The sequence below is a fragment of the Cuculus canorus genome, chromosome Z (genome assembly GCF_017976375.1).
Source record: "Cuculus canorus isolate bCucCan1 chromosome Z, bCucCan1.pri, whole genome shotgun sequence".
Taxonomy (NCBI): Eukaryota; Metazoa; Chordata; class Aves; order Cuculiformes; family Cuculidae; genus Cuculus; species Cuculus canorus.
The window spans coordinates 47,259,865-47,285,311 of record NC_071441.1 but is presented as its reverse complement, the minus strand read 5'-3'; the positions used below and the strand labels follow the sequence as shown (position 1 = coordinate 47,285,311).

General features: G+C 37.6%; 1 protein-coding gene across 1 annotated transcript in view; it reads right to left on the bottom strand.

Moving 5' to 3' along the window:
* The window catches only part of SUSD1 (sushi domain containing 1), a 49,022-nt gene that overhangs the window by 8,225 nt on the left and 15,350 nt on the right, over window positions 1-25,447 (bottom strand). The window contains 8 exon segments of the mRNA XM_054054978.1: window positions 488-581; window positions 3,410-3,449; window positions 6,429-6,684; window positions 7,822-7,915; window positions 15,891-16,077; window positions 17,194-17,288; window positions 18,277-18,466; window positions 20,001-20,095. Coding sequence (XP_053910953.1) covers window positions 488-581; window positions 3,410-3,449; window positions 6,429-6,684; window positions 7,822-7,915; window positions 15,891-16,077; window positions 17,194-17,288; window positions 18,277-18,466; window positions 20,001-20,095 — 1,051 coding nt within the window.

Sequence of the window (25,447 nt, the reverse complement as noted above, 5' to 3'; positions counted from 1 at the left end):
AATTTCTTAAAAAAAATTCTACCATGTTTTGATTGTGACCTTATTTGGAGAACAACTGCTACTGAAAAACAATCCTTTTAGGCCTTTTGAATACAGCTTGAAAGCCTAGAAACAGGCTCCTTAGATAAGAAAAGTACATCAACATTTCTGTTGGTATAACTTCAGTTCTAGAGCAGCACATCAAATAAACTTGATTTTTTTAGTTATCATTAAATCAAAACACCTCTGAACTAAATTCCTGGTGTGAATCAGAACCACTGCCTGAATCCTACTCATACTAAGATGAGCCTTGTAATTTTCAGATGTTTCACCAACAATTGCAAAGATACAGAGGGCGTCAGTTCAAGAAATGGACAGTCCTAGCAGCCACTGAAGGAAATCTTGATAATAGTTTCTAAGCACCCAAGAGGCCTAGAGCAAGCAGGTTGGCAAGAAAAACTATCTGAAAAGAAAGACATGTAAGGCTGGAGTTGGTAACAATACATACCGTGCCGCTGAGAATGACAGGAATAGTATAAGGCAGACAGCAGCAACTGACCCTAATCCAACAGCAGTCATGTATTGCACAGTGGGTGCTAAACCTGGAAGAAAATATCAAACAACTCAAATGAACAAATACCAAATAATGTAGCTTCAGTCTGCTGACTCACTGAGTCTGCTCAAAGCTAAAGTACTATAACAAAACTTAGGTGCTAGATCTACTGCTCAGTCAAGTAGCTACTGGTTGAACTTGATGACCCAGTGGGTCCCTTCCAACCTAGCGATTCTATGATACTGCCTAGTTGTGATGTAAGATTAAATGGTGTGTTTCTCAAAAGGAATTATACTTTCCTGTCCCTCAGTTTCCTTCCTTTTTCTTTCTTTTTTTTAAATTCAGATACTCAATGTCAACATTTTCCCCTCTCACCACTGCCAATTTCAGTCTAGATCACATGCCAAGGTAGTCTCTGGTGTGAGAAAATCCTAGTGATTTAGTAAACAGCTCAACACATCTCATTCAAAACTGTTACAGTCCCTTCCAGCCATCTCGATTTCATTTTCAGCATTAGTCAAAAGTCATCTATTTATTACTCAATTTCCAGCAGACATCTAGGATACTGGGTCTTTTTCCAGCAAGATTCCACAACTCTACCTGCTGTTAAATATTGGCAGTATGAGTATTTAATATTTTAACAAAGATTTAAACTCTTGCAGGAATGGTACTTATTTGGTTAAATTACTGTGCATGTCCATGATGAGAATCCAAGTGCCTGAACACCGTACAAGCAACTTCTGCTACTTAAATTGAACTCTTATTGGCTCATCTGGATGCACAGGTACAAAACTGCTGGGCAGTTACCCAAAACACCCTAAACAATTAATCTGAAGCAAAAAATAAATCATACAGAGCCACAAGGAGAACCGGATCGGTTTACCATCCTTGCCTAACACTGATCAGTGAAGTAAGGCTTGTACCTGTGCAGAACCTCTCACCTGTAAACTTGCTGTGAGTTGGGCAAAACAAAAAATTTCATACAGGGACCCTTCAATGAAAATCTGTTCAACCTACAAGCATGTTTAATCTTGGTCCTGAAATCACTGTAACACTGGTTCTCATAAGCAAGTTATGCACCTCTAGACTGGGTGTCAGCCCTCCATGAAAATGACAGAGCTGTCTTCCCCATACTGTAGAATGTATTTAGTAAAAAACCCTCAAAATTAGTTTGAGTTATTTATGACAGAAGGAAGCATGCTTTTAAGAGCTTTCTACCACTTTTTATGACAATGTGTAGCTTTGTCTAGATGGCATCTAAGGCAGGCCCACGTGGTTTAGATTTAATTTACAGATGTGCCTTCCACACAAGTTGAATTAAGAAATCCTCCTCAAAGGACACAGTGAGCCCCATCCCTGGAGGTGTTCAAGGCCAGGTTGGATGGGGCCTTGAGCAGCCTGATCTAATGGGATGTCCCTGCCCATGGCAGGGGGGTTGGAACTAGATGATCTTTAAGGTCCTTTCCAACCCAAACTATTCTATGATTCTATAATTCTACTCTCAGTCTCTCTAACTACAGAAGCACGTTGGGCTAAGGACACCGTTTGGCTAGAAGCCCGTTCAGTATAAAGGTAAATGGATTTACAACAGAAAGCCAAAGGCCTGCCCTGACCTACTCCCACCTTCCAATGTCCATTCCTTTAATCCCATACCCAAAATCCACCTGTATGTAAGACAGCCTCTGATGAGGCTCATTAAGCTGATAAATGACAAATTCAGAAGTGGAAAGTTTTCCCTTCAGAGTTATTTTACAGCTCTTGCCTATACAGCTCTATCAATAGAGCCCTCAAACACAGGGAATCCTTGAACTTAGCGAAGTCTCCATAAGCACAAACTGCCTAAATTATATTCTAAGTGTGGTGGTAAATGAACCAGGTCACGAGACTAAACAACAAAAGGCAATCTAGAAATAGACACACAGTTGTCCCCAGAAGATCAGCTACAGCAGCAGTCAAAAGCAGGTTTTGTGAACAGGTCAGGAGATGCACGTCAAGCCCTCTATGCACAACATTTTACTACCATTCCAAAGAACTGTCTTAATCTCCAGTGTCACTGCATCTCCCAACTCCAGTTCATGAGTCTTTCAGCTCAAAATCTGAATGTAGAATTTGTAGCTGACTCCAAGAGTGCCACTTTCTTTGTCAGGAGAGGCAAATGCTTGCTTTTTCCTGAAACATGATGATATTGTCCTACCATAGTGGAAAGGAGGGAAACTTGGTCTCTAGCGGCTTCAACTCTTCTGAGGTAAACTCATTTACTGGAAATATTTTATAGTCAAGAGGAAAAACAAAGATGAGAAATTCAGTGGCTTTTAAAGATATGCTATTATACTTTTAAGAAACTGTACTTACAAGTATAAAAGTTAGCCATATTTTTCATTTTTGCATGGTGTCTTTTATTTTCCCAAGTTCATGAAATGACTTAATTCTCCAAGGACCACCTGAATGTACCAAAATAAATAATTTGGCTTCTAAAAGCTAGAAAATGGCTTTTTGGAGGTTTTGGGGTTTTTTTTCCTGTTTTGAGATGTTTTGGTTTTATTTTTTATCTTTAAGTCAATACAGAAGTATCTTAAAACAGGCTTCTGAAATGTCATATCTTCTGTGCTTCAAATCCTTTGTGCACAAAAATTGCTGCAAAGATTTGAATCCGATTAATAGAAAGAGTAATATTGAAAACCGGTGAGAAACCGGAGAATCCAGTTTGGAATGGATTACTGAATCCATTACAATAGAATACCAAAGTGAAAGGCAAACTTTCTGCCTCTACCAAGCCCTAATGGCAAATGAAGAAACAGCCACAGCAAGTACTAGTTTATGCTGCCAAGCAAAGCCATGGCAACGCCTGTTTTCTCATTGAAGGAAAAATTTACTTACTTTTAATTTGTGCCCAAACAGCACAGGACTGTGTTCTCACCTGAAAATGAAAACATAACAATCACTGTTCCTCATGGGAGAAATTTATGATTGCTAACACCCTCTGCAAGAGCAACCATCCACAACATACTGTATTTTATTACAGTTAGGAATGGAGTTTTTTATTCCCCTGCTAGCAGTCGAGCTTGTCTGACAAGATTACAAACTATAAATATAAGATAAGACATAGAGCTATGATGAAAGGCTGGCTGTAGTCTTTTAGATCATCACTCTTCCTTCCTATCTGCAACTTAGACAAGCAAGTAACATAGAGTGATCTTTGAATCTGCTTAGATAAGAATTCAGAATTTACGAAATGAAAGATAAGGCTGAATATGTTGTTTTAAATCTATCCTGATGCAGAACACGCATGTTAAAATATGGGACTTGATGGCATGTTTTTCAAACACTAGATGTGGTGGTTTTTTTCAGTTATGGCAACTTGCTTGGTAGTTTTCAACAATTTTTATAGAATACTTACAGTAGTTGATGTTCACAGTAGTTGGATAAATGTTTATTAGGGGTCTTCTTTTAAAGACTTGTTTAACAAGATTGTTTTTTCCTCCAGCACTTCACAGTCACACATACACCAGAAGTTCTGTTTGAAGTTCTATTGTCTATTCTATAACTACTGTGAAGTTTATTTTTGTAGTTCTTCTACATGTACTTTCCTGCTAAATTACTTTCATAGAATAGTAACATGTATTTTTCCTGTTTTGGAAAACTGTGTTATATGTTGCCCTGGATAACAGTATGTTTCCATGAAATGGAGGGCTACACGTTGAAGCTTTTGCACAAAAGTAAAAAGGCACATTTGTATGTTTAATCTTACTTTTGTGCATCTACATCCTGAATAGTGGAATCTCAGTTTTTCTTAAACTCATTTTTTTATAAGGAATTCTCTGGTTATTTAAAACCACAAAACATTGACAAAGAATATCTTGCTAGGAGAGGGCGACTAAAGAACAGTGGGTGGATTTAAAAACTCAATCTAAAGTGCCATAATCTGGAGGCACTGGTGTGAGTGTCATCATCTGGAAATAGCTACATCCATGACATACTCCCTTTATTCCAACTGCCAAATTAATCTGTATGAAAAATAATAATTTCTATTATCACTGTCTTCCTAACTGCTTTCATTGTAAATCCCCAACAATCTTCTTAGATCATCTGACCATCCTTTTAACACATCTGAATATCCTGCACAAATGAAATACGCATTTTAAATCCTTCCCCTACCTTAAAATATAAACAGAAAGCAAAAAACACATAGCAGACACCTTTCTCCTGATTTTCCTACTCTTACCGCAAAGAAAATATGCCAGCTATATTGTAATAATGGTAATAAAATGCTTCTCAGAAATTCTCAAAACCCAACAAGCCTCAGTTTATAAGTGTGAATTTCTTTAACTTCTTAATACCAACAATTGCACAGAATACACAGGCACGAGAATTGAAGATAATAATCTATATGAAAGAGAAAGAATAATGTAGCTTAGAAGCAGTTTAACAAACAGGTGACAGAGTTGCATAAGCAATCGGTGCTCTTCTGTGCAAAAGCCTTAATGCAAGTAATGATAGGAAATGTTTCCCAGTACCAGAAAATATCGAAGGGAAAGAGCTAGAGAAACCAATGCATAAAATCCAACGATACATAAATGGAGTTCAAGGATGTATTTAGGAGTGCTCAAAGAGGCTAAACTTGTATACATTTGACTGATTAACAATCCTGTTCCATAGAGTAAATTTTTCTATAAAATACAGTTTGTTGTCCAAATTCCAGGATATTTTGGGCTAACAACATTATTCATGAACCAAATGCCTTCAAATGTAATTTCCTTACTTATTCCCTCACATAATTAATTAAAATCTTATGACAAACAACAGAATTGTATCAGGATCAGAAACAACTTTATCTATGCTATAAAAACTTCTTAGACTATCATTAAAGTTGATGTCACACAAAACATTTACTGCATAGATTAATAAGTACCAGTAACAGCTATTTCATGTACTTCTTTTATTTTACTCGCTTTAGACTGAGGCAGAGTTACAATTCTTAATAGAAACTGCTTTAACTTACTGAGATTTGGGTGCAGTCTTCCAAAATTGTAAAGAATTATTCACAAGTGACTCATAGATCAGTTTTGCATGCCTGTCTGCCTCATACTGTACACAAAGGCTTAAACTATATATTTTTTTTTTGGGGGGTGGCAGGTTGAGGCACTGTTTTTCTTTAGTAGAGGTTGCTTTATTTGGATTTTATATTTGACACTCAGGAACCATATACACATGAAAAGCCTATTGCCTGGCCCATATGAGAAAAACTTCCTACTGCTTAGACTTACGTGATTAAAAAGGTACAAGCGGTTGACCTCCAAGACAGATAACAACTGGAAAACTAGTAGCATAGTGACATGATGAGAAGCAAGACTGGAGCATGAAACAGCTGAGATGTAAATTTTAGAAACTTCTTAGTTTTAATTGGAATATGTATTTACTTTAAAATTACAAAATAAATAAATAAATAATGCTAGTAATATACCATTTTTCCACAAGGCTTTCCCAAGGGAGGTGGAGTTGACATTCATTGCTACGTAGAAGATAATGTACTGATAAAATATATTTTTCCTTGTCATTTAGAGAACTGGAGTATTTGCTATAAAGCATTCAATTAAAAATCAAAATGGGTGAAGTTCTCGTTACCTAGGCATAATTTTCAGATTCTCCTACTAATCTCTTTCACTAAATTCTGGCCCAATAAAGACACCTTCAATTACTGAGGGCAGCAATGACCCTTCATTTTTTAGTTTTCTTACATTGTTTGCATTTTGGAACCCAGAGTTGCTCCAGCATTACAATGACATAAATATCTGTAAGGAATTATAAGAGCTAGTTAAAGAGCTTAACTTTTCCTCTTTTTTCTCCAGAAAGATTTCATTTGATAGGCATAAAGAAAAGGTTTGAAAACATCCATTACCTTATTCCACTCACTTATTATTCTCAAAAGAACACAATATTCTTCTCCCAGCTTTAAAGGAGCATTATAAAACTTTCCATAGTAATGTCTGTCTCCAAGAGCAATTGACATGTTATCAGCAACATCCTTTGCCTGAAATTCAGCAGCCACATATCCTTCAGTGTCAGTGGTGTTACTAAAGAAAGTTGCAGCAGCAAAGGAGTCACAACTAAAAGTGTTTTGCAAACTCAGAGGAAGCACAATCACTTGATAAAGGCTGGAGTGAAACAAAAAAAGTAAATGTTAGTCCTCACTTCAATGTACTAAGCATCAGACATTCATTAATTCACATTGCCTTTTCTGTTTGTAACCTCTTAACTTCTTTTTATTATCAATGTCCAATATAAACACTCCTTATACTAAATATTTCTCTCTGTGTGTGTTTCGTTGCATTTTGAACTAAAAGTACAGCACACATAGCCTAGAGCTAGTTCTCCTTATCACATGCCTATTAACTTTACATGTTGATTCATGTCAAGAAGAGCATCAAACTGAGTTACTGCAGGCTATCTCTTGCTCCTGTCATCAAACACACAAATTCACCTATGAAACAATATATTGTTGGCCTCTAAAACTCATTCATAATTTCACAGAAACAAGATTTTTTCTGTTTAAAGAGGGAGAGAGCAGACACCAGTTGTGAAAAATCAACCAAATCTACCCTCAAACCTCTCAAGCAATGCTTAGTGTATGGTATCCAGCCACAGGAAGATTAATCCTCAGGGCTTTACACTAGTCATTTCCTGAAATGTTGTTAGTTTTCAAACATTTTTTGCTTTAGTGTAATGTTGAGTTACAATTACCTTTTCCTTCTATCACAAACAGCACTTAGTAAGGTGTATAACCTTTTTCTCTAGAAATATACTTTGGTAGTATTACACTAATATAAAAACATTACTCGAGAATATGCATAACTACAGATATCGTTCACCATTTCCTTTGGCTTCTAGAAAAAAAAAAATTACTAGCTGCTTGAGTTTGTTGGAAAAGAAAAATCACATGAGTAGACCTTGGATATTGTGCTTGGATCCATCCATAAAAATCTACTGCAACTTCACCATGGATAAAGCAAAAGAAAAACCAACCAAACAAAAAAGCCAGACCCAAGCCCACAACCAACCAAAACCAACAGTGAAAACTCAGAATTATTAAACCCAAAATTTTGTTCCAGAAATCAGGGAAGAGTCTAAAGACAAAATCTACTCTGTTAATGGAGGAGAAAGTGAGTTACAGGTGAAGTTTTCTCCCTTTACTAACAAAAATAATCTTACACCGACATAAAGTTTGAATGTGTAAAGTAACATAAATCTTCAGAATGTTTTTTTGAAAGGGTGAAGAGTGCACAGAGACACACCTGATTGGTCCATTTCGATCTTCTACTGTCCGGAGTCTGAGCAAGGGTGCAGAACCTTTTACTGCAACAAACTGTACATCTGGGAAAGGGGGATCTAAAATAGAAACAAAAAATGGTGCTTCTGAAAGGTTTTGGAAATATTTAATGCATGAGAGTTGCTAGCTAGTTTTGCCCAAAAAACTTCCGCTGTTAACTGAGCCTCAAAACCCTGATGGTTAAAGTCTGAAGGCAACATAAATAGCCTGCTCAAAATAACCACAGAGCAAATACAAAGAGAATGCCAAGGCAGCCCCAACTAAAACCCCTGCACTGAAGTACCTTTTCTAGCTGGGAAAAACAGACATATCCAAAAGTAATGGTAGACTACTGAGAAACTAGACAGGAAAGATTTGTTTGAAGAAGTAGTATTATTTATTAGATTAACCAAAATGGTCAAGGAGAAGAAAAAGATGAAACTTCAAGCACACAGCCCACCACAAGAAATAAAATGATGTGAATAAAGGAGAACCTGTTAGTGCCAAAAAGCACTTTCAAGAAGTCAGCTTCCTTAGTTACTGCTCACAGTAGTAATACCCAGAACCTTAAACTGGATTTCAATATGAGTACAGAGCTCTCATTTGTATTACAAAGAATTTGTATCAAGGACAAAACTGAACAAACACTTCCGCCTCTAATTTCAATGGCAATGACAATAGCTGCACATTGACAGAGACTGGTGCTACGATAATGGAAATCACTCTGATCAACCTGGAAGTAAAACTGGAAAGAGCTTCAGTGTGCACAACTAAGGTGTCAGAGTGTGAAGCATGGGTACTATCTACTCCAGGAATCAGAAAGAACTAGCACAGATGTTTAGAGGCTTGGCTAGGCTTTTTGAAAACTAGTCTACCAAGCCACTGTTGCGATATCTCATTAAAGAGTAACAAATGCAGTACCTGTATACAAAAAAACAAGGCTGTAGAGTACTGTTAGAAAGCATATAGTCAATGCCATGGCGACAAACAAGGAAAACCAGTGCAGATTTGCTGAAATGAATTCACATCAGCAAAAGTTTGCTGAAATGCATGGATTTTCCAAGCAGCTGGAACGTGGATAGCTGCACATACATGTTGAAATACAGAAAATCATTAGTTCAGTGGGAGAAAATGAGACTTGGTAGAAAAACTGCAAAGTGGGTACATAACTGGTAAATAGACACCTAGCAGAATACAGCATGTTGGAAGTAGAATAACACTGATGCAGGAGGGTAATTAGAGGCGTTCCTCCAAGACTAAAAAAAATAAATACTAAGTTTGGCATTTTCTTAACAATCAGGGTGCAAAATCCAGATGTGTCCAGATAAATTCACTGCTCAAACAATGTCAGGCAGTGTAAAACAAGAGCACTATATAGACGTTACATGGGAAGAACTAAGTCACCTTCACAGCTGATGTTTTGCAGAAATTATATTATATTCACCATTATAAAATACAAAGTGATATGCTTGGGGCTACTAACAAGAATCTTTGTTAGTAGATATATATTCTATGTTACCTTGGGTAGTAGGAAGGGCATATTAGTACAGGTCAGAAGGAGTATAAGTCACTAAAATGATAACAAAAAAAAAAAAAGAAAAAGGTTGCTCTAAAAAGCATTAAAAAAAAAAAATCTCTGTAATGCTAGAATAGTAGTGCCAGCAGTACAGAAGGCTTGTGTGTAATCATTTTGCAGTGCCTGAGGCTCCAGTCACTAGCCTAACAGAGTTACGTGAAACCAGTTAAGACAATGACTATAGGAAAGGTACAAATAAAGGCAAAACTGTCTTGTATGAGGGAACCAAAACTTTATCTTTGTAGCCTATGAAAAAGAAACTTGAAAGCCTCCATAATCTCAGCTTTAAAAAGATGAAACATGGGAAAGGAAAAAATTAAGTACAGTATGTCAAAAAAAAGAAAAATGACAAGCCCTACAAGCATCCTTAGCAAGAAAGACTACCTTGCCCTTGGCAAAAATCATTTTGAAGAGAACCTCCTGAAGGCTCACCTAGCCAAATTAATTGCTCTGGTAATTCCCTTTATCGAATCCTTTTCAAAACCAGGCTACGGGTGAGCTACCAGTGAAGAAGCCAGCTGCAAGTGTTTAGGATGGAAATGAGAGTAAGGTTCATATCTAGCAAAGTCTTAATGTTCTACAGTGGTTTCCCTCTAGTAGAGACAGGGCAGAAACCCTTCCAGACAGTTTTCGAAATTAATTGAATGTGCCTGCAAGAATAGGAAATGGTCTCCACTTCAGAGGTCTTTTTGTTATTCCTGCAACTGCAGATATTGTAAGAAATATAGACAATATTGCTATCTAAACAAAATAAATCAACAAATAGTATTTGACATCCAAGATTTGTGTCCATTAATTTTAAAACAATGGAAGCCATAAACATTGCTTTAAAATTTAAAATTTTAAAAAAATAAAGTATATACACTGACACAACAGAAAAGGTAGGTTTTTACCATTTGTATTACTGTCTGAAGAGTAATTAATTTTACTGTACATATTATAATACAATTGCTTTAACAAAGAGCACGAAGAGAATTAACTTGGAGAAAGTCATTACTTAAAGAAAGGGGAGATGGAAGAAGGTTGAATAAATCAAGACCACATCTACAGAAAATGATCACTTAAATCTCTTTAAAGAGTCTGTCTTAAAAATGGAAATACTAGCAGGGTGTATGTGTGACATTTTCATGTGCAGATTCATAGCTTAAAAGAGTTTACAATCAATCTTCCTTCCCATTGTAGCCTATTCTTGAACTGTCTTTTTTTCCATTTTGCATTGAATTAATTTTACTTAATGCTAATTACACTAATTAGTTGAGGACAACATAAAGGCTGATGCAGATACATGGCTATAAATTTGTAAAAGTCTGCTTGAAACAATACTAGAAAAAAAAACCCAAAACCAGTTCACAGAGATGAAAAAGATTAAAAAAAGAAAATAATTTTGTTCAGCATGTAAAGCACTGCATACGAAGCACAGGCTGTGTTACATATACAGTGCTCTGTAAACAGAATGATAGAGGTGATCAGAACGTTCGTGACTTAACAAATATTGATGAAAAATTCTTGCTATCAAAGAGGTCAGAAAAATAATTGAGACGTGCTGCTCATATGAACTCAAATATCATGCATTTGAATAGTCTCTGCATACAAATACAACGTGCATGCATGAACATATGTAGAAAGTATTTTCAAGACTGGCAGCTAACTTCCTCTCCATATTAAAAAAAAAAAAAATCACACAGAGGTTTCAATCACTCCCTCTTCCCTGTTACAGGAATCAGAAACTCCCTCCTTTGCAATACTTGTGCTCTGAAGATGCACACTGAGGCTCGTGATGTGCTGTCAGAGCTGTCAGATCACCACATCTCCACTGATTTTTCACTTCCTCGTTGGAAAGTAGATTTGGTGTTCCCCTCCTTTTCCTGACCTTGAAGAAGTCCCTTTATGAAACAATTAGTGTAAATCTTTCCCATCACAAAACAGAGCAGAACAATAATGTGTCTGGTATGTGTGTATACAACCGTGGTCAGACAAATGAAGTAGACATCACAACCTCATCTGTAATTGTTATGTTTTTCACATATCGATGCAAAAGTGCAGAGCTCTAAAAGACAATACTTTGTGATGGACTTCTTCTAATTCAAGTCACTCTGTAGACTTCCTGCTTTTGAGTTTACTTTCTGAGTTACATCTTCATACGAAGAGAGAGACAGAGAAAGAAAACACACAAAAGCACATGGCCTACAGGTATATACCTGAACTAAAACAAAAAGAATACCATCTGAGAAACACTGGAACTACTACAACTGTCCGAGGTACGAACGCTTGAGGCAAAACCTACCAAACCCTCTACAAAGTCTGTGTATAAATACGTAAGAAATCAGAATGGCTTGAGTTGAAAGGGACTTTAAAGATCATCTAGTTCCATCCCCTGTGCCATGGGCAAAGACATCTTCCACTAGATCAGGATGTTCAAAGTCTCATCCAAGCTGGCATTGAACACCTTCCCGGATGGATCATCCGCAGCTTCTCTGGGCAATTTGTTCCAGTGCCTCACCACCCACACAGTAAAATATTTCTTCCTAGTATCAAATCTAAATCTCCCCTCATCCTACCCCTACACTCCCTTATAAAGAGCTCTTCCCCAGCTTTCCTCCCCTTTAAGCACTGGAAGGCTACTATAAGGTCCTACTTCTTTTGATGCAGCCCAGGACTGGCTCATGTTGAGCTTTGCATCCACCAACACCCCCTAGTCCTTCTCTCCACGGCTACTCTCAATCCATTCTCTGGCCAGCCTGTAATTGTGCTTGCAATTGCTCCAAGCGAAGTGCAGGATCTTACACTTGGCCTTGCTGAAATTCATGAGGTTCCCATGGACCACCTCTTCAGCCTGTCAAGGTCCCTCTAGATGGCATTCCTTCCCTCCCGATTGTCAACCACACCACACAGCTGGTGTCCTCAATCACATTGTCCGTGTCTGTGACAAAGATGTTAAGCAACACTTGTCCCAGTACCAAGCCCTCAGGAATGCCCATCCATCACTGGTCTCCACTCAGAAAGTGAGCCATTGACAACAACTTTTTGAGTGGGACCATCCAGCCAATTCCTTATCCACAGAGTGGCCCATCCATCTAATCCACATCTCTCCAGTCTAAAGACAAGAATGTCATGCAGGACAGTGTCAAATTCTTCACATAATTCCAGGTAGATTATACTGTTTACTCTTTCTTTATCCACCAGTGCTGTAGCCCCATTGTAGAAGGCTACCAGATTTGTCAGGCACAATTTGCCCCAGTGAAGCCATGCTGGTTGGCGTCAATCATCTCCTTATTTCCCACGTGCCTCAGCAGTTTCCAGGTGGATATGCTCTATGATCTTGTCAGGCACAGAGGCAAGACTGACCAGCCTGGAGACCCCTGGGTCTTCTTTCTTTCCTTTTTTTAAAAATGGGAGTTATGTTTTCCCTTTTCCAATCAGCGTGAGCTTCACCAGACTGACACAGCTTCTCAGATATGATGGATAGTGTCTTAGCGACTTCATCCACCAGTTCCCTCAGGACCCAGAGATGCATCTTATCAGGTTGAGCCTGTAGCTGGGTAGATGAAATGCTTATGGACATGGTTTAGTAGTAGACAGGTACAGTTGGACTTGATTATCTCAAAGGTCTTTTCCAATCTGGTGATTCAATGATTCTGCTAATCCCAACATAAATAATGAGTGAGAAAGTACACCCACTCCTTTCCTTCCTTGGAAACAGATACAAACTCCTTTCTTGACTGAAAGACATTTTTGCTACTGTCTTTTTAAAACTACAGTATAATCACTGCCTAATCATTTTTCATAACTGAATCAATTTCCTATCTGAATTAGGGAGGTGCTGAGAGTTTGTCTAAAGCAATCTAAGAAGACATAAAAGACTGCAAGATGCCTGTTACTGGAAGTATGAAAGAAGCAGAATTACAGTGATTCATGAAGCATTCACTGAACTGTAATTACCATCTACAAGAATATGGGCCAAAACCAATTTGTGCTCAGCACACAGCTATTTTTAAAGGATGTTACATGCCAGGTAGCAAAGCAGGCTTCTAAGTCCCAACTTCTTGCTCCTTTTCTTTATAAATATTGTGGCTATAATATATCCTCATTCAGGAGATATAAATATAGATGTAGATATTCAGCATATAGAATTAACTTTCTTAACATGCATTTACAAATATTACTTTTTGAAAAAAGGTCCAAACTTATTGCTAGCATCTACACGCTTATTCTATTCACATCAGTCTTTAAGAATTTACACAGATGACTGCCCTTGTCAGGAAATTAGGTCTGCTAGGCAGTGTTCATCCTGTTGTCTGGGACGCTTCTTCACAGTAGAGGAAACTCCACAATCCAGATTTCCCCGACTATCATAACATGGGAGATGTGTGGAAGATACAAAGTCTGAATTAGCCTCTAGCTGAGAAAACAGAGTAACTAACTGAGCATTTGTTAAAGGATGCCATATGAAATCTTAGACAACAAATGATGCCACCTCCAGCCCACTGACAGTAAAACACTTCTCTGACTTAGATTCCTTAGAGCTTTTGTGCTTAAGGTATATTTTGCTTTTATACAGTACCATTTAGCCAGAAAATCATCAGAACCATAAACCACTTTTCAGACTTAGCTGGCAGATGAATGAGCATTCCACCAACCACAGAAACACAATCATCTGGTTTAACAACATACACGATTACAAAAATAACTGGACAAATGAAAAAGCAAATTATACAGCTATTCTAAAATTATTAATAGTTTTTCTATAAATTAAGTTGCTTGTACAGATAGTATAATTCCCCCAAACATAAACCACAGAATTCAAAGGCACACTGCCAAAAAAAAAATTTATTATATCCTTTTAATCTTATATAAGCTGAAATAGCAGCAAGTTTAACATCTTATTTAAATACTCATTACTTGGTGAGCTTTGCAGCATGATGGCTATCAGCTTTTTAATTTCCTCCCAATTTCAGCTGCAAAAAGACCTAGGTTTTTTTTGGCTTGCATTAAATACAGTACAATCCAGAGCATTTGGGTGACAATTACTAACAACAAAGCAAAACCTAACTTTTATTGCTCATTTTATAAAAGTAACCACCAGATATAAAATGGCTTCTGTAGCAAGACCTTCTTTCAAAATGGAAATAACCTAACATTTACATGAAGACCTTTTCTGAGGCTATGCTTGTGCAATTGTCAAGCACTAACTCAACAGAGAGGAAAACATGCCAGCTGCCAAGGCACAAATACCACCCCACACAGCACCTGCTGCAAAGTGTTTTCTGGTTCTCTGCTGAGTTAAGTGACCTGATATGCAATCCTGCAGACTTAGGAAACAGCACAGGATGACAGAGTAAAGAGGTAGACCTTTACTCTGAGTACATATTCAAAAGTTACATCATTCAACCAAGTTCTGAGACAGCTTATTAGCTTTTACAAAGCTACACGTACTCTCGAACTCACGCACGCTACTTTCAACCAACAGCTAAGAAACTTCTGAAAACAAATTATCACATCATTACTGTAATTCCATTAAAAAACCAGTAGATCATTGTATATCCTAAACAGCAGCTTTAGGAAACAAGTGATATTTTGCCTTTCATGAAGCTTAACAGCTTTGTATTTACTATTAAAAATATTGTAATACTACCAAATTTCAAACCCACCACAGATTCCCAGTCCTTCACAAGCAATGAGTAGAGAACTGGTACCATCTAGTGGCTGAACAGTCATAGACACACAGACAGCGCTCGTGTTTGTGGCCCCCGTGGGACAACGATACCAGGACCAAACGCTGCACTTTATAGTGTAACAGTGATAACCTAATACTGAAAATCTGACGGTAATGGATGGTGCAAAACTATTCCTAACAAAAAAAATTAGCTACAAAACGACAGATGTTTTTTATCACAGCATTTTAGTGCCACACAAATATCTTGCTGAACAGTGAGGCAGAGGCTGTCCCTATAGAGCCTTATTTGCTTAAATTCCTTTTATGCTTTGTATCCTACTCCACCAATTATACATGAAAGTATCTGTTGCAGTTACCTACAAGACTCTCTGTACTTCAGATTGTTACAGACTTTAGTGATCTCCATTGTCACAAATATCTATATGATGTGCAGTTGTGCGATCATCTCCAATTCATAGTGGAGTGAGCTTATATTGAATAAGTGACTTAGCCTCTAAGAGGGCAGGGTGTTTAACCCCAGCTGCCCTAGATGCCAATCTTGTCTCTAACCCACCAAACTATCTTTTCCCTGCTTTGCCAAAATGACACTTCAAACCACAGCACTTCCATTTCTCTCCCTCTTCAACTACTGGACTGTGAATCCTATGAAATCTGTGAAAACAAACAACAATGAAAAATTCCGAGCATGGAAAGAGCATTTTCACAACCCACTATACAGCACTTATATTAAACAAGCTGTTTCATTTGATCATCTTGCACCCAAAAGGTACTTTTGTAAATATATAAAATAAATGGCAGGACCTACCTGTGATCTGTGTTGTCATGGAAATGAGCAGTGAAAAATTCAAAGCTACCATGGAAATATTAATAGAGTAATTGGTGCCTGGCTGCAAATCAAAACAAACTTCTGGAGCCAGCTTGTGTGTCGTGAAGTTGAAGATTATTTCATGAAAGAACTCCGCCTGATACCAACGCTGGCCTTGCACATGAAACTGTAATCAAACAATTATGGCATGGAAATGGTAACGTTTTAATACATCATTTGCATTCAGTCATGTCATGCTCTAAATTAGAAGAAATAGCAGAACAACACACCACTGCACACCTAGTGCCAAAACTGTTCGCACTGACAGTTATTTGAATTCAACTGCTTCCAAAATTTGACAGGAATTGCAGTCTCTCTTGATCAGCTCTGACATCATCCTAGTTCTTTCACTTGTCCTCCTCCTAGTCTCTCCTCTTTTTCATTAGTACTGTAATTTCCCTCAAGTCTTGATTTCTTGCTGATATATAGGTTCCAGTAATAGTGCACTTTCATTGTAGTATGCCCTCAAAGTGAGGAGTTATAAAAGTAAGCTTACATGAACACCTCTCTGGCTTGATCCTAAGGATCAAGTCAAAATTAAGTCATTTTGGCTCATGTCAAAATGACAAGTACCCTCTAGGATGCGCCCACAGACAGCTATGTTTCCAGACCCATTGTGGGTTTTTTGTTTGTTTTAGGTGCCTTTCCTGTGCATTTGTTTTGTTGTTGATGTTGCAAATGATCATGAAGTTATTAATTTAATGCCTCTCCTGATCATTACTCTGTTAATGAAAACTAAAACACTTGCTGTATTTTAATCATGTGCTAATTGTCTTTTAAAAAATTCTATGCCTTTAGATAATCTGTGACCACCTCTTAGCACACAGAGATCTAAGACAAGAGCAGATGGTCAAGAGTCCTGGCAGAGATAGTTCATGTAGAAATTCCCTGCTGGGACAATGGAAAATTGAAGGCACATCTCAAAGCATAGTGGACTGACTCCACGGACTTGGAACAGAGTTGCCTGACGCCTGAACGTGGAAAAGTTGAAGGTACAGATAGAGAAGGCAAAATACAGTAGAACAGGAAGAGAAAAAAAAGCAAGAAACAGCATACTACAAAAAGTCATGGTGGTTTCTTTCTTCTTTGAAGGTTGCTATGCAAGCTTACTCCCTGGGCTTTTCAGGGACATCATTAGAATAAGGAACACTAATAGCAGCAAGTGTTTGAAAATTATAGTTTTTCTAACATAGGTGATTGATACATTTTTTTTTCTAGATTTAAAATACAGATTGTCACTTACTGAGTATCTGTCTTCCACATCAGTTCTCCTGACATTTCTCCTCCATTTCAAGCAGGTATCATTAAAAATTAATACATTATTGAAAGCTTCTTTTACTGTAGACACAATAAAAAAGGGAAACAATTTATTACAAAAACCTCACCTTCCTCAGCTTAACTGAATGTGAGTAGCTGAAAAAAAAATAAAAAAGTTTTTATTTTCATCCTCTTCTAAGAAGGTGGTAGAATCTCATTTCTTTTTGAATGAACAAACAAATGAATATCTTCCAGAGAAAATGGCTTTCAGAAAAACCAACTACACCATTCAGGAATTCAAGATAGTGTTTATTTGTTGAGACTTTGGGAGGTTATGATGACAGAAAGATCCAGAGGTTCAGACCTTTTGATGGAAATAAAGCTATCATAGAATGTTTTGTCATGGTTTACGACCTTTAGGAAAAAGCACATGAGAAAAAGCATTTTTGTTCTAATGGCAATTATTTCTCAAGGTCTGCCTCATCAGCAAGCAAGCTTAGTTTCCACGACCGAAATACTACAGAAACCTCCTGCTACAACATGTCTTTCCTACAATTACTGAAAAACTGCCAGAACACTGCTCGTCATCGCTACACATAGGAACATTATCTGTAATGCTCACATCAGTTTGATTAGTACCAGACAGCTCAGCAACAGGGAATTATCCCACAGACATAGAATCAGTTTTCAAGGCAAGAAATGGACACTAGCAAGCACTGTGCCATGGACTGGAACTCCAGCATGTAGAATGCTACTGTACCAATTCTGTCTCAGCCAAGTCCTCTGCCTCAGAAGACAAATCCTGAAAAAGGAAGTTCATAGAGTTTTGCCTTTCTGAAGGGCACTTCCACTGCTGTGTTTGCTAATAGATTCAATAGCCACAGTAAGCAGAAACAAAAATGTCTTGCAGAAAAAGAGCGTGCTGATGGTGGCTACACATGTGTAGTTAGTATAAAGAAGGATATTGTATAGGAGATAGCCTGTTACCCTGTCTGACAGGCTTAAAACATTGAACTCAGCAGCACAGCAAGTTCTTCTTTAAGCACAGAGAATACAAAACATAACATACCCTTTGTCTGAAATGCTACTGTAACTGAGACAGTGATGTTTGTGGAAGAGATGGTAGTAATATTCACCATGTAGTTACTGCCAGAGTCGAGATCTAAACACACTTTTGGGTTATCTTCACTTGTAGTTATGTTAAATATCGCATCTTCTGAGAATGTCTTCTCATCCCACCTTTGGCCCAGTATGTGAAACTATTGAAGGATTAACAAAAACAACAGTGCAATTGGTTGTGGATCTTCAAAATCCAGAACATGAGGATTTGTGCACTAACTGAGTATTAGCTCAATCAACAAAACAGGCTTGTGGCTAACTGTCTTGGTGCAACCAAGATGGCTTAATGAATTAGATCTTTATTTTCTTCTTGCTGTCAAAATAATGCTTTTTTTTTCATGCTTATATAACAAATAGAAGGAATCTGTAATCTATAGGCCCTACAAACCCCTCCAACACAAACAGGAAGGTGTGAGTAAATATTCTTGTTTACAGCTTACAGGTGGAAACTTACTTGCTACTTTCTTCTCCTTTTTTCTGGTTTGCCCCCTTGTCCTACAGTAGCAGTAGTAACACTGAATGCCAAAGAGCACCAAAAGACAAGCTTCCCTAAGACCATTCCAGTGTAGTGAAAAAGAAACCTGTTGTTTTCATGAGATGAAAGGACTAAAAAAATTTATTTAGTTGAGCTCAAGGTAGTCCAGGCTGTTCTGAACTTTACTGCGTGCACTCTATATCCACATTATCTTCAGGTCTTACTGTTCCGAAGTGTCTTGCAGGTAGCTTGATTCAGGCAAAAGCTCATGCATAGAGCACAAGACAAAAGACATCCATGGTTTGCCAGTTACCACAGGGTATATCAAAAACACTGCGTTTCAGCTGTTAGTGTTATTGGGAACTTGCTTTTTCCACCAATAAAAGCATTCAAACTAAAAGTACATTTGTTTATAATGGTTTGTGTGAGAAAATAACAGGTTGTTTTCCAAAATTATCTCCCAACCTTGAAATGTATTTTCCCCATGGACCTACCCACCCTGGAGATCCTAAATGATCTCTTGTTTTCTTACTATCCACATACACTCAAAAGAAAAACATTTCTTGGGATATTGTCATTGTCAAAACATGAGAATTCTTATCATGTTGTCTTGGCTTTTGATAACACTGACTGAACCATTTGTTTCTGAAATTTTATATCTTAAATTTTATTCTTACATTTACAGACAGGAAAAAAAAGTTACCAAGGTTGCTTTCCGTTTTTATGTAAAACAGTTCTAAAATATTCAAACAGAAGACGGCTGAATCTCTTCAGCAAGGCACAGTATCTCAATATACCTTGCATTTCTAAAACAAGTTACATCTAGTAACTGTATGTAATAAACAGTTTACCTTTAGGGACAGCGCCTAAATTTTGCAATGTTTTCTATGTCAATGTGACCCTGAGGTCTACAATGGAATTTCACTAAAACATAAACTTTGTGCTGAAATGCTTCTTATAATTTCAAGCAGACGTTTAGGTGATTTACTGCCATGAGATCCCATCAGTTCTGCATTTTTCACCTAACTTCAGGATAGGAATTTTTTTCTTTCCTGACTCAGCTACCTGGTTTTTAGGCTGTTCACAGGGAAGGCCAAGACAAATTACCATATGAACAAAACCTACAAAAATCTTCACTCCTGACCACCAGAATTAACCAGGACAAAGCTACCCCTGGTCTCAGATACTATCCCACTTACTGTGTATGTTTCCTGCACTTCCAGTCTTCCAGTTTTCCTTTGCCACTTTACACATGTTTCATTGAATATGGACACATTACTGAGTAATTCCTCCTCTGTGAGAAAAAACATGAACACAAAATGAAAACAGTTACTATTTCTCATGCAAATCTTATGATGTTTGGAGAAATTGTTTATTTCTTCTTTTTCCCCTGTTTTGTTTGTTTGTTTGTTTTCAAACAGGAAAAATAACACAAGACAGGCAGAAGTTAGGTAGTAAGTTTTCCCTTAACTGTGTTGGCTCCTAGAATTAAGACACAAGGCTACCAGAAGAAGTAGGTTTTGAGCTATTGACTATGAAGTCCTTGAGCACACAGCAGGCATTATATAGACTACCATGACTAAAAAAAAAAATTGTTAGGTTTGCATTTTAATGTAAAACAATTCTAATCCTAGTAACTTCACATATTTTGCAAAGGACATTAAAACTACATCACAGCAGAGGAATAAGCTTATTAACTTCATCAGACCACTGATGTGTTCCTAAATACAAAAACATACTTACACAACAGCATTGTTTTTTACACAAGGATCTTCAGCATATACTGTTACTAAACACTAGAATCTTTCATACTGGGTAACAAATACAGGCAAAAGAGACAATGAAAGGACACATTTTGTTCTGTTTCAGGTGTTCCTCTTAGTCATAGTACATTAAACTTGTACTATGCATAGGTCAAAGTCTTTCATTAAAGTGTGCTTTTGACAGTATTACGCCACCAAAAATGAAGAGCAATAAACAATGCCCCAATTCCTCCACTTCTGTCTTTTGTTCTATATTCTTCTTGAAGTTGGATGCCAACACCTGGATCTTGTGACATGCAAGGGTCAGCCTTTTCTAAAAGATGTCAGCGTTTTTTGTTGTTTCATAATAAATAAATTTAATAACACAGCCACAGTAAAACACTTTTCAGAACAAACACTAGGTTAAAAGAATGAAGCTCACAGAACTAAGCACGTATGTACACTTGCAGCAACCAGAGATACACTTCTTAACATAGCTGTGTTAATTTACACACTTTTAAGAGTTGGCTTATGGCTCACAGAAAATGCACAGCCAGGAAGATCAACTCATCCATTCCCTTTTTTTTTTTAGTCAGTTTTCTCCCTGCTGTTAGCAGAAACAGAGCAGTTGCCTTTACATGACAAGATAATAAAGTATTCTCCCAGATCTAAGAAAAAAGCTCCTTCTGGTCATACCTCCAGCTACAGTGAACGTATTGCTCCCTTTCCATGTATTCAACAGAAAGGTACCTCACCTCCTAGACCAGTTTATTCCCTAACTACTATTAACCCCCCACTCCAAATGGTACTTAAATAAGGAAATGCTCTTGAAAACTACTTGTTCTACAGAATGGATAAAAAAGAGCTAAACTGCACTCCCTCTAGAACCATTTTCCTTACAAATGGCTGTGCAATTAATTGTATTTAAGTGCTGCTTATTACTATTGTCATCTGTTTCACAGTAAGGTCTAGAAGCTCTGCGGTATTTTGACTTCTGTACCAACACAGAGCAAAAAGTTCAGCTAAGATTTATTAAAAAATTGGATGGCAAAAACAACTCATTAGAGCACAGCCAGAGGGAAAATGTTTGCATATCCACAAGATATGAATTAAAATGCATAACAAGAAAAAAAAAAAACTTCTAAGACTGCTCAGCAAGAAAATAGGGCACTTGATTCTTGAGTTTATAAATAGTAAAAAAAATAAAGCAAAATTAAGCAGCAAACAAACCAAAGTGCTTATGCCAATACTGAGGCACAGAAAGAAATCTTATACAGTGGTCCCCTTGAAGGAAGAAGGCAGAACTAGCAGCACTTTTTTATGTAACTACATCAATTTTTCTGTGCTGGTTTCTGAGCTTTCAGAAGAACAAGGCCACCATGCAATTACCATACATCCACAGAAATGCTGGTAGACCTTTTCTCAAAAGTTTCTCCTCTAAATGGGTAGGAGTGATTGAAGACAAAAAGCTGTAACACACACAGTGAATACCACAATGATGCCCTGGGCTTTCTGAGAAGACTGCTTTTCCTCTCTTTGTTTGGATAACCAAATGTACACAAGTGCTTCATTTAACATTATTCCCAGTAGCATGAACACAGTACCAAGAACAACACAAAGGTATCTCTGAAAAAACTATTCTTGAACTTAGATGGAAACAGGTTCCCTGGCAGATTACTTCTCCTATAAAATGTGGCGGTGCAAATGACTTCCAGAGCTTGGGAAGTCCCAGTGTGAAATGGACTTTATACCCTGGTCTCAGTGTGACAATAGCAGACAGTGGCATCCGGGTTTTCAACATACCCGATTCTGATCAACAGCTTTCACTCAGACTCAGAAATGAAACAGGAGTGGTGAAGACTCAATTTCCTCATATTTCAGCATTAGAAATTTCAATTTGTGCTTAACCGAGAAGGCCAGTGGATGCCACTCCTGCACCACGACCCACCATGTTACCCTCACAATCTCCTTCTCCCATGCTAAGGAGAAGAGTCCTCTAAATGACATGCAAATGCCTGGAGACTGGAGCAGTAGGGTGAAAAAAGATCCTGGAGGAGTCAAATACCAAAACACAAATTTAGGAGGGGAGAGAAAGATACAAATTACACCTGGCTGTTAGCAGCCAGGAAAAACAGGTGCTGGTAAATAGAACACAAGAAGAATGCAAAAGGCAAGCAGCAAAGTGATTCAACAGCGCCAGTGAGCATTGGATGGAGAGAAATCATATTAAGAAAGCCAAAGAAATAAATTCTAAAATGAAAACAAGCAGTAAAGGTCTCAGTCATCTTTACTCCAGTTTTCAAAGCTCTGTTAAGAAGGAGGGCCTCTCTCTTTGTCTGAACGTGTGGGAAAATCTCCACAGTAGTTATAGGCAGTGCATAAACGCCTGTACTGTCATGCTCTTTTTGCCTTAACCTTGTGCTGCGAAGAACTTTAATCCCCCCCTTATCAGCCTCTGCAAGCTTGGGTCCCATTACTCAGTGTTATTATTTGCTTATTCAGAAAAAAACATAACACATGGATAAATCTACATCTAAACAGTCATTAAAACAGTGACTTCTTCTGCATATACCATCCACTAGTCCTTAGCTGAAACAGCACTTGACTAACACTGACCTTAGCTCAAGATTTATCTTATCAGTGAAGTATTTTTGAATTTGCATGAAAAAACAGGATTTACAATGAAGCAGACAGAACCAGCTTCAACTCGCATTTCATTTTCTGCAAGAAGCTAAAAGAACATCCACACATCCCAATTCATTTACAGAGCTCTTTCCACCAATCCACACACACATGCAATTTAGCATACAGAAAAAATCCAGATATTAGCTTTTTTACTTATTTTGCCAGTTCAAGCCTGTGAAAAGTGTGAATGATGCTGCAAATGCCATCTGCTACTAGCATGCACAACGTCTATGTTCAGACGCAGAAACTGAATGACAGCAAAAGAGGATTCCTGCTCAGAAAGTTTCAAGGCACCTGTTCCATAGCATACAGGCAAACTCCTCATGCATAGCACTTTCCACAAGTATACATGGAATTCAGTTTACAAAGACATATCTTCAGTATTTTATATGTTTCAGGGTAGCATGATGAGTTTTCATGAGGTTTTTACATTTTGAGTCATACTTACTTCCAATTAAACTAGGATTGCAAAATTTCAGCAGGTTTTCACCTTTGACCTCAAACTTTAAACAGAGGAAATCCACAAAGAAACAACAAATCTGTAGGCAGAGACAGTCATGCAGGAAGGAGGAGACAGATAACTAAAGATTTACTACTTCCTTTGGTCTAAATATGTTACCAGGAGACAATCAGGAGCAGAGTAATTCATGTGATGAACCAGACTGACAAAAAACATAAGAAAGGCAATTGCGAACATACCTACAAAGGAAAGATGTATCAGTCAAGAGTGTCAGACTAGCCAAGATTAGATGGGCTGGGATTAAAAATGCATGTGATGTACTCCCCAGCTGAAAGAGGTTCCAGAGAGTGAAGACTAGTATTTGCCATCACAAACTGGATAATCATTAATTCAGTTTCCAGCAAACCAACTAAAGCATAAATAACCGAGCAAAAAAGCTGTACTTCTTTGTTTGTGTGTTTCAATTGTCACTAGGATGCATCACTTAAATCTAAGAAGTGATATGTCCCATAACACAGACTCTACTTGTGTTTTTCCAAGCAATTAAAGGAATTACCAGATGACCAGATGTCTGCATTTAACATATCAAGTTAGGGCTTTACAAGAACTTAGGCCAATCAGATCTTCTACACCAATTACAATAATTATCCTAATTGTTTGATGACGCTCTTATTCCTACAGTACCATGGGCTTTGAATGCTCACAGACACAAGTAACACCTTTTCTATGAACCCGTAACTGTTGACATGACTTATTTATGCATGTCTGAGAATAAAAATTAGGAGAATGACAGTTAACCCATTCACTGTTGTGTGGAAATTACTGATGCTGATACCACAGAAACGTGCCAGCTGTCTTTGTGTATCATCTCTCATTGCACAAATGAGGATGTAAATACAAACAACCCAGAGGATTCTAGCGAGAGGAGAAATCAGTCATTTGGGAAGAGGGGTAAAGTATAGGAGAAGGGAAAGAGAAAGAAAAAGGAAAACAACTGTGGATTAAAAAGTATAATGAGATCCTCTCAGTTGCATGGAATTCATCTTTGCTATAGGTCTACAGTCAAATCACACTTGACTGTCTCTTCCAGACTAGATTCAGATTTCACTTTTGATTATTTTTCATTATTTTCTTTTTCATTGTGAAAGTATTCTTTTTCTCCTCTGCAATGTTTTCAAGTGTGGACAATCTCCTGTGCCTTCACTGGACTGATTCATCAAACCATTCTTCCTTCTAAACCTTCAAATCTCTGAAGCATGTATTCAGCAAGTATCCTCCATTCTCTTCACCTGTTAAAACTCTCAGTGCTGGTGTACAACATCCATTTTTTAGCAAATGGCTCAAAACCAACTAACACCTTATTGTCCTTATGCTTTGAAGGTACTCCTCACTACTGTAATACCAAAGTTCCAACAAAAATCTCCAGAGGTCAAGACATGCAGCTAAATATTATTCGTGGATGGGGAGTCACAACACAGAAAAAAAATTAAGGATTCTGAAACAGAATATTAATGTTTAGTGAAAGAGGGACAGTTCACGTTACATTTAATAACAGCTAAAGTAAAACAGAGCATGCACACAAAGGGTTGTGACACAGGAGCTCCAAGCTCAGAATGAGAAGCAACGTGCACTGGTGTGAAGAATGATTTTTTCCCATACTTGACTTCAAGGTTCACAGCACATTAGGACTGTACACCATGCATGCAAAGCCTACAGTCTGCTGACCTGACAATCCTTACCATCTACTACTACTTTGGAA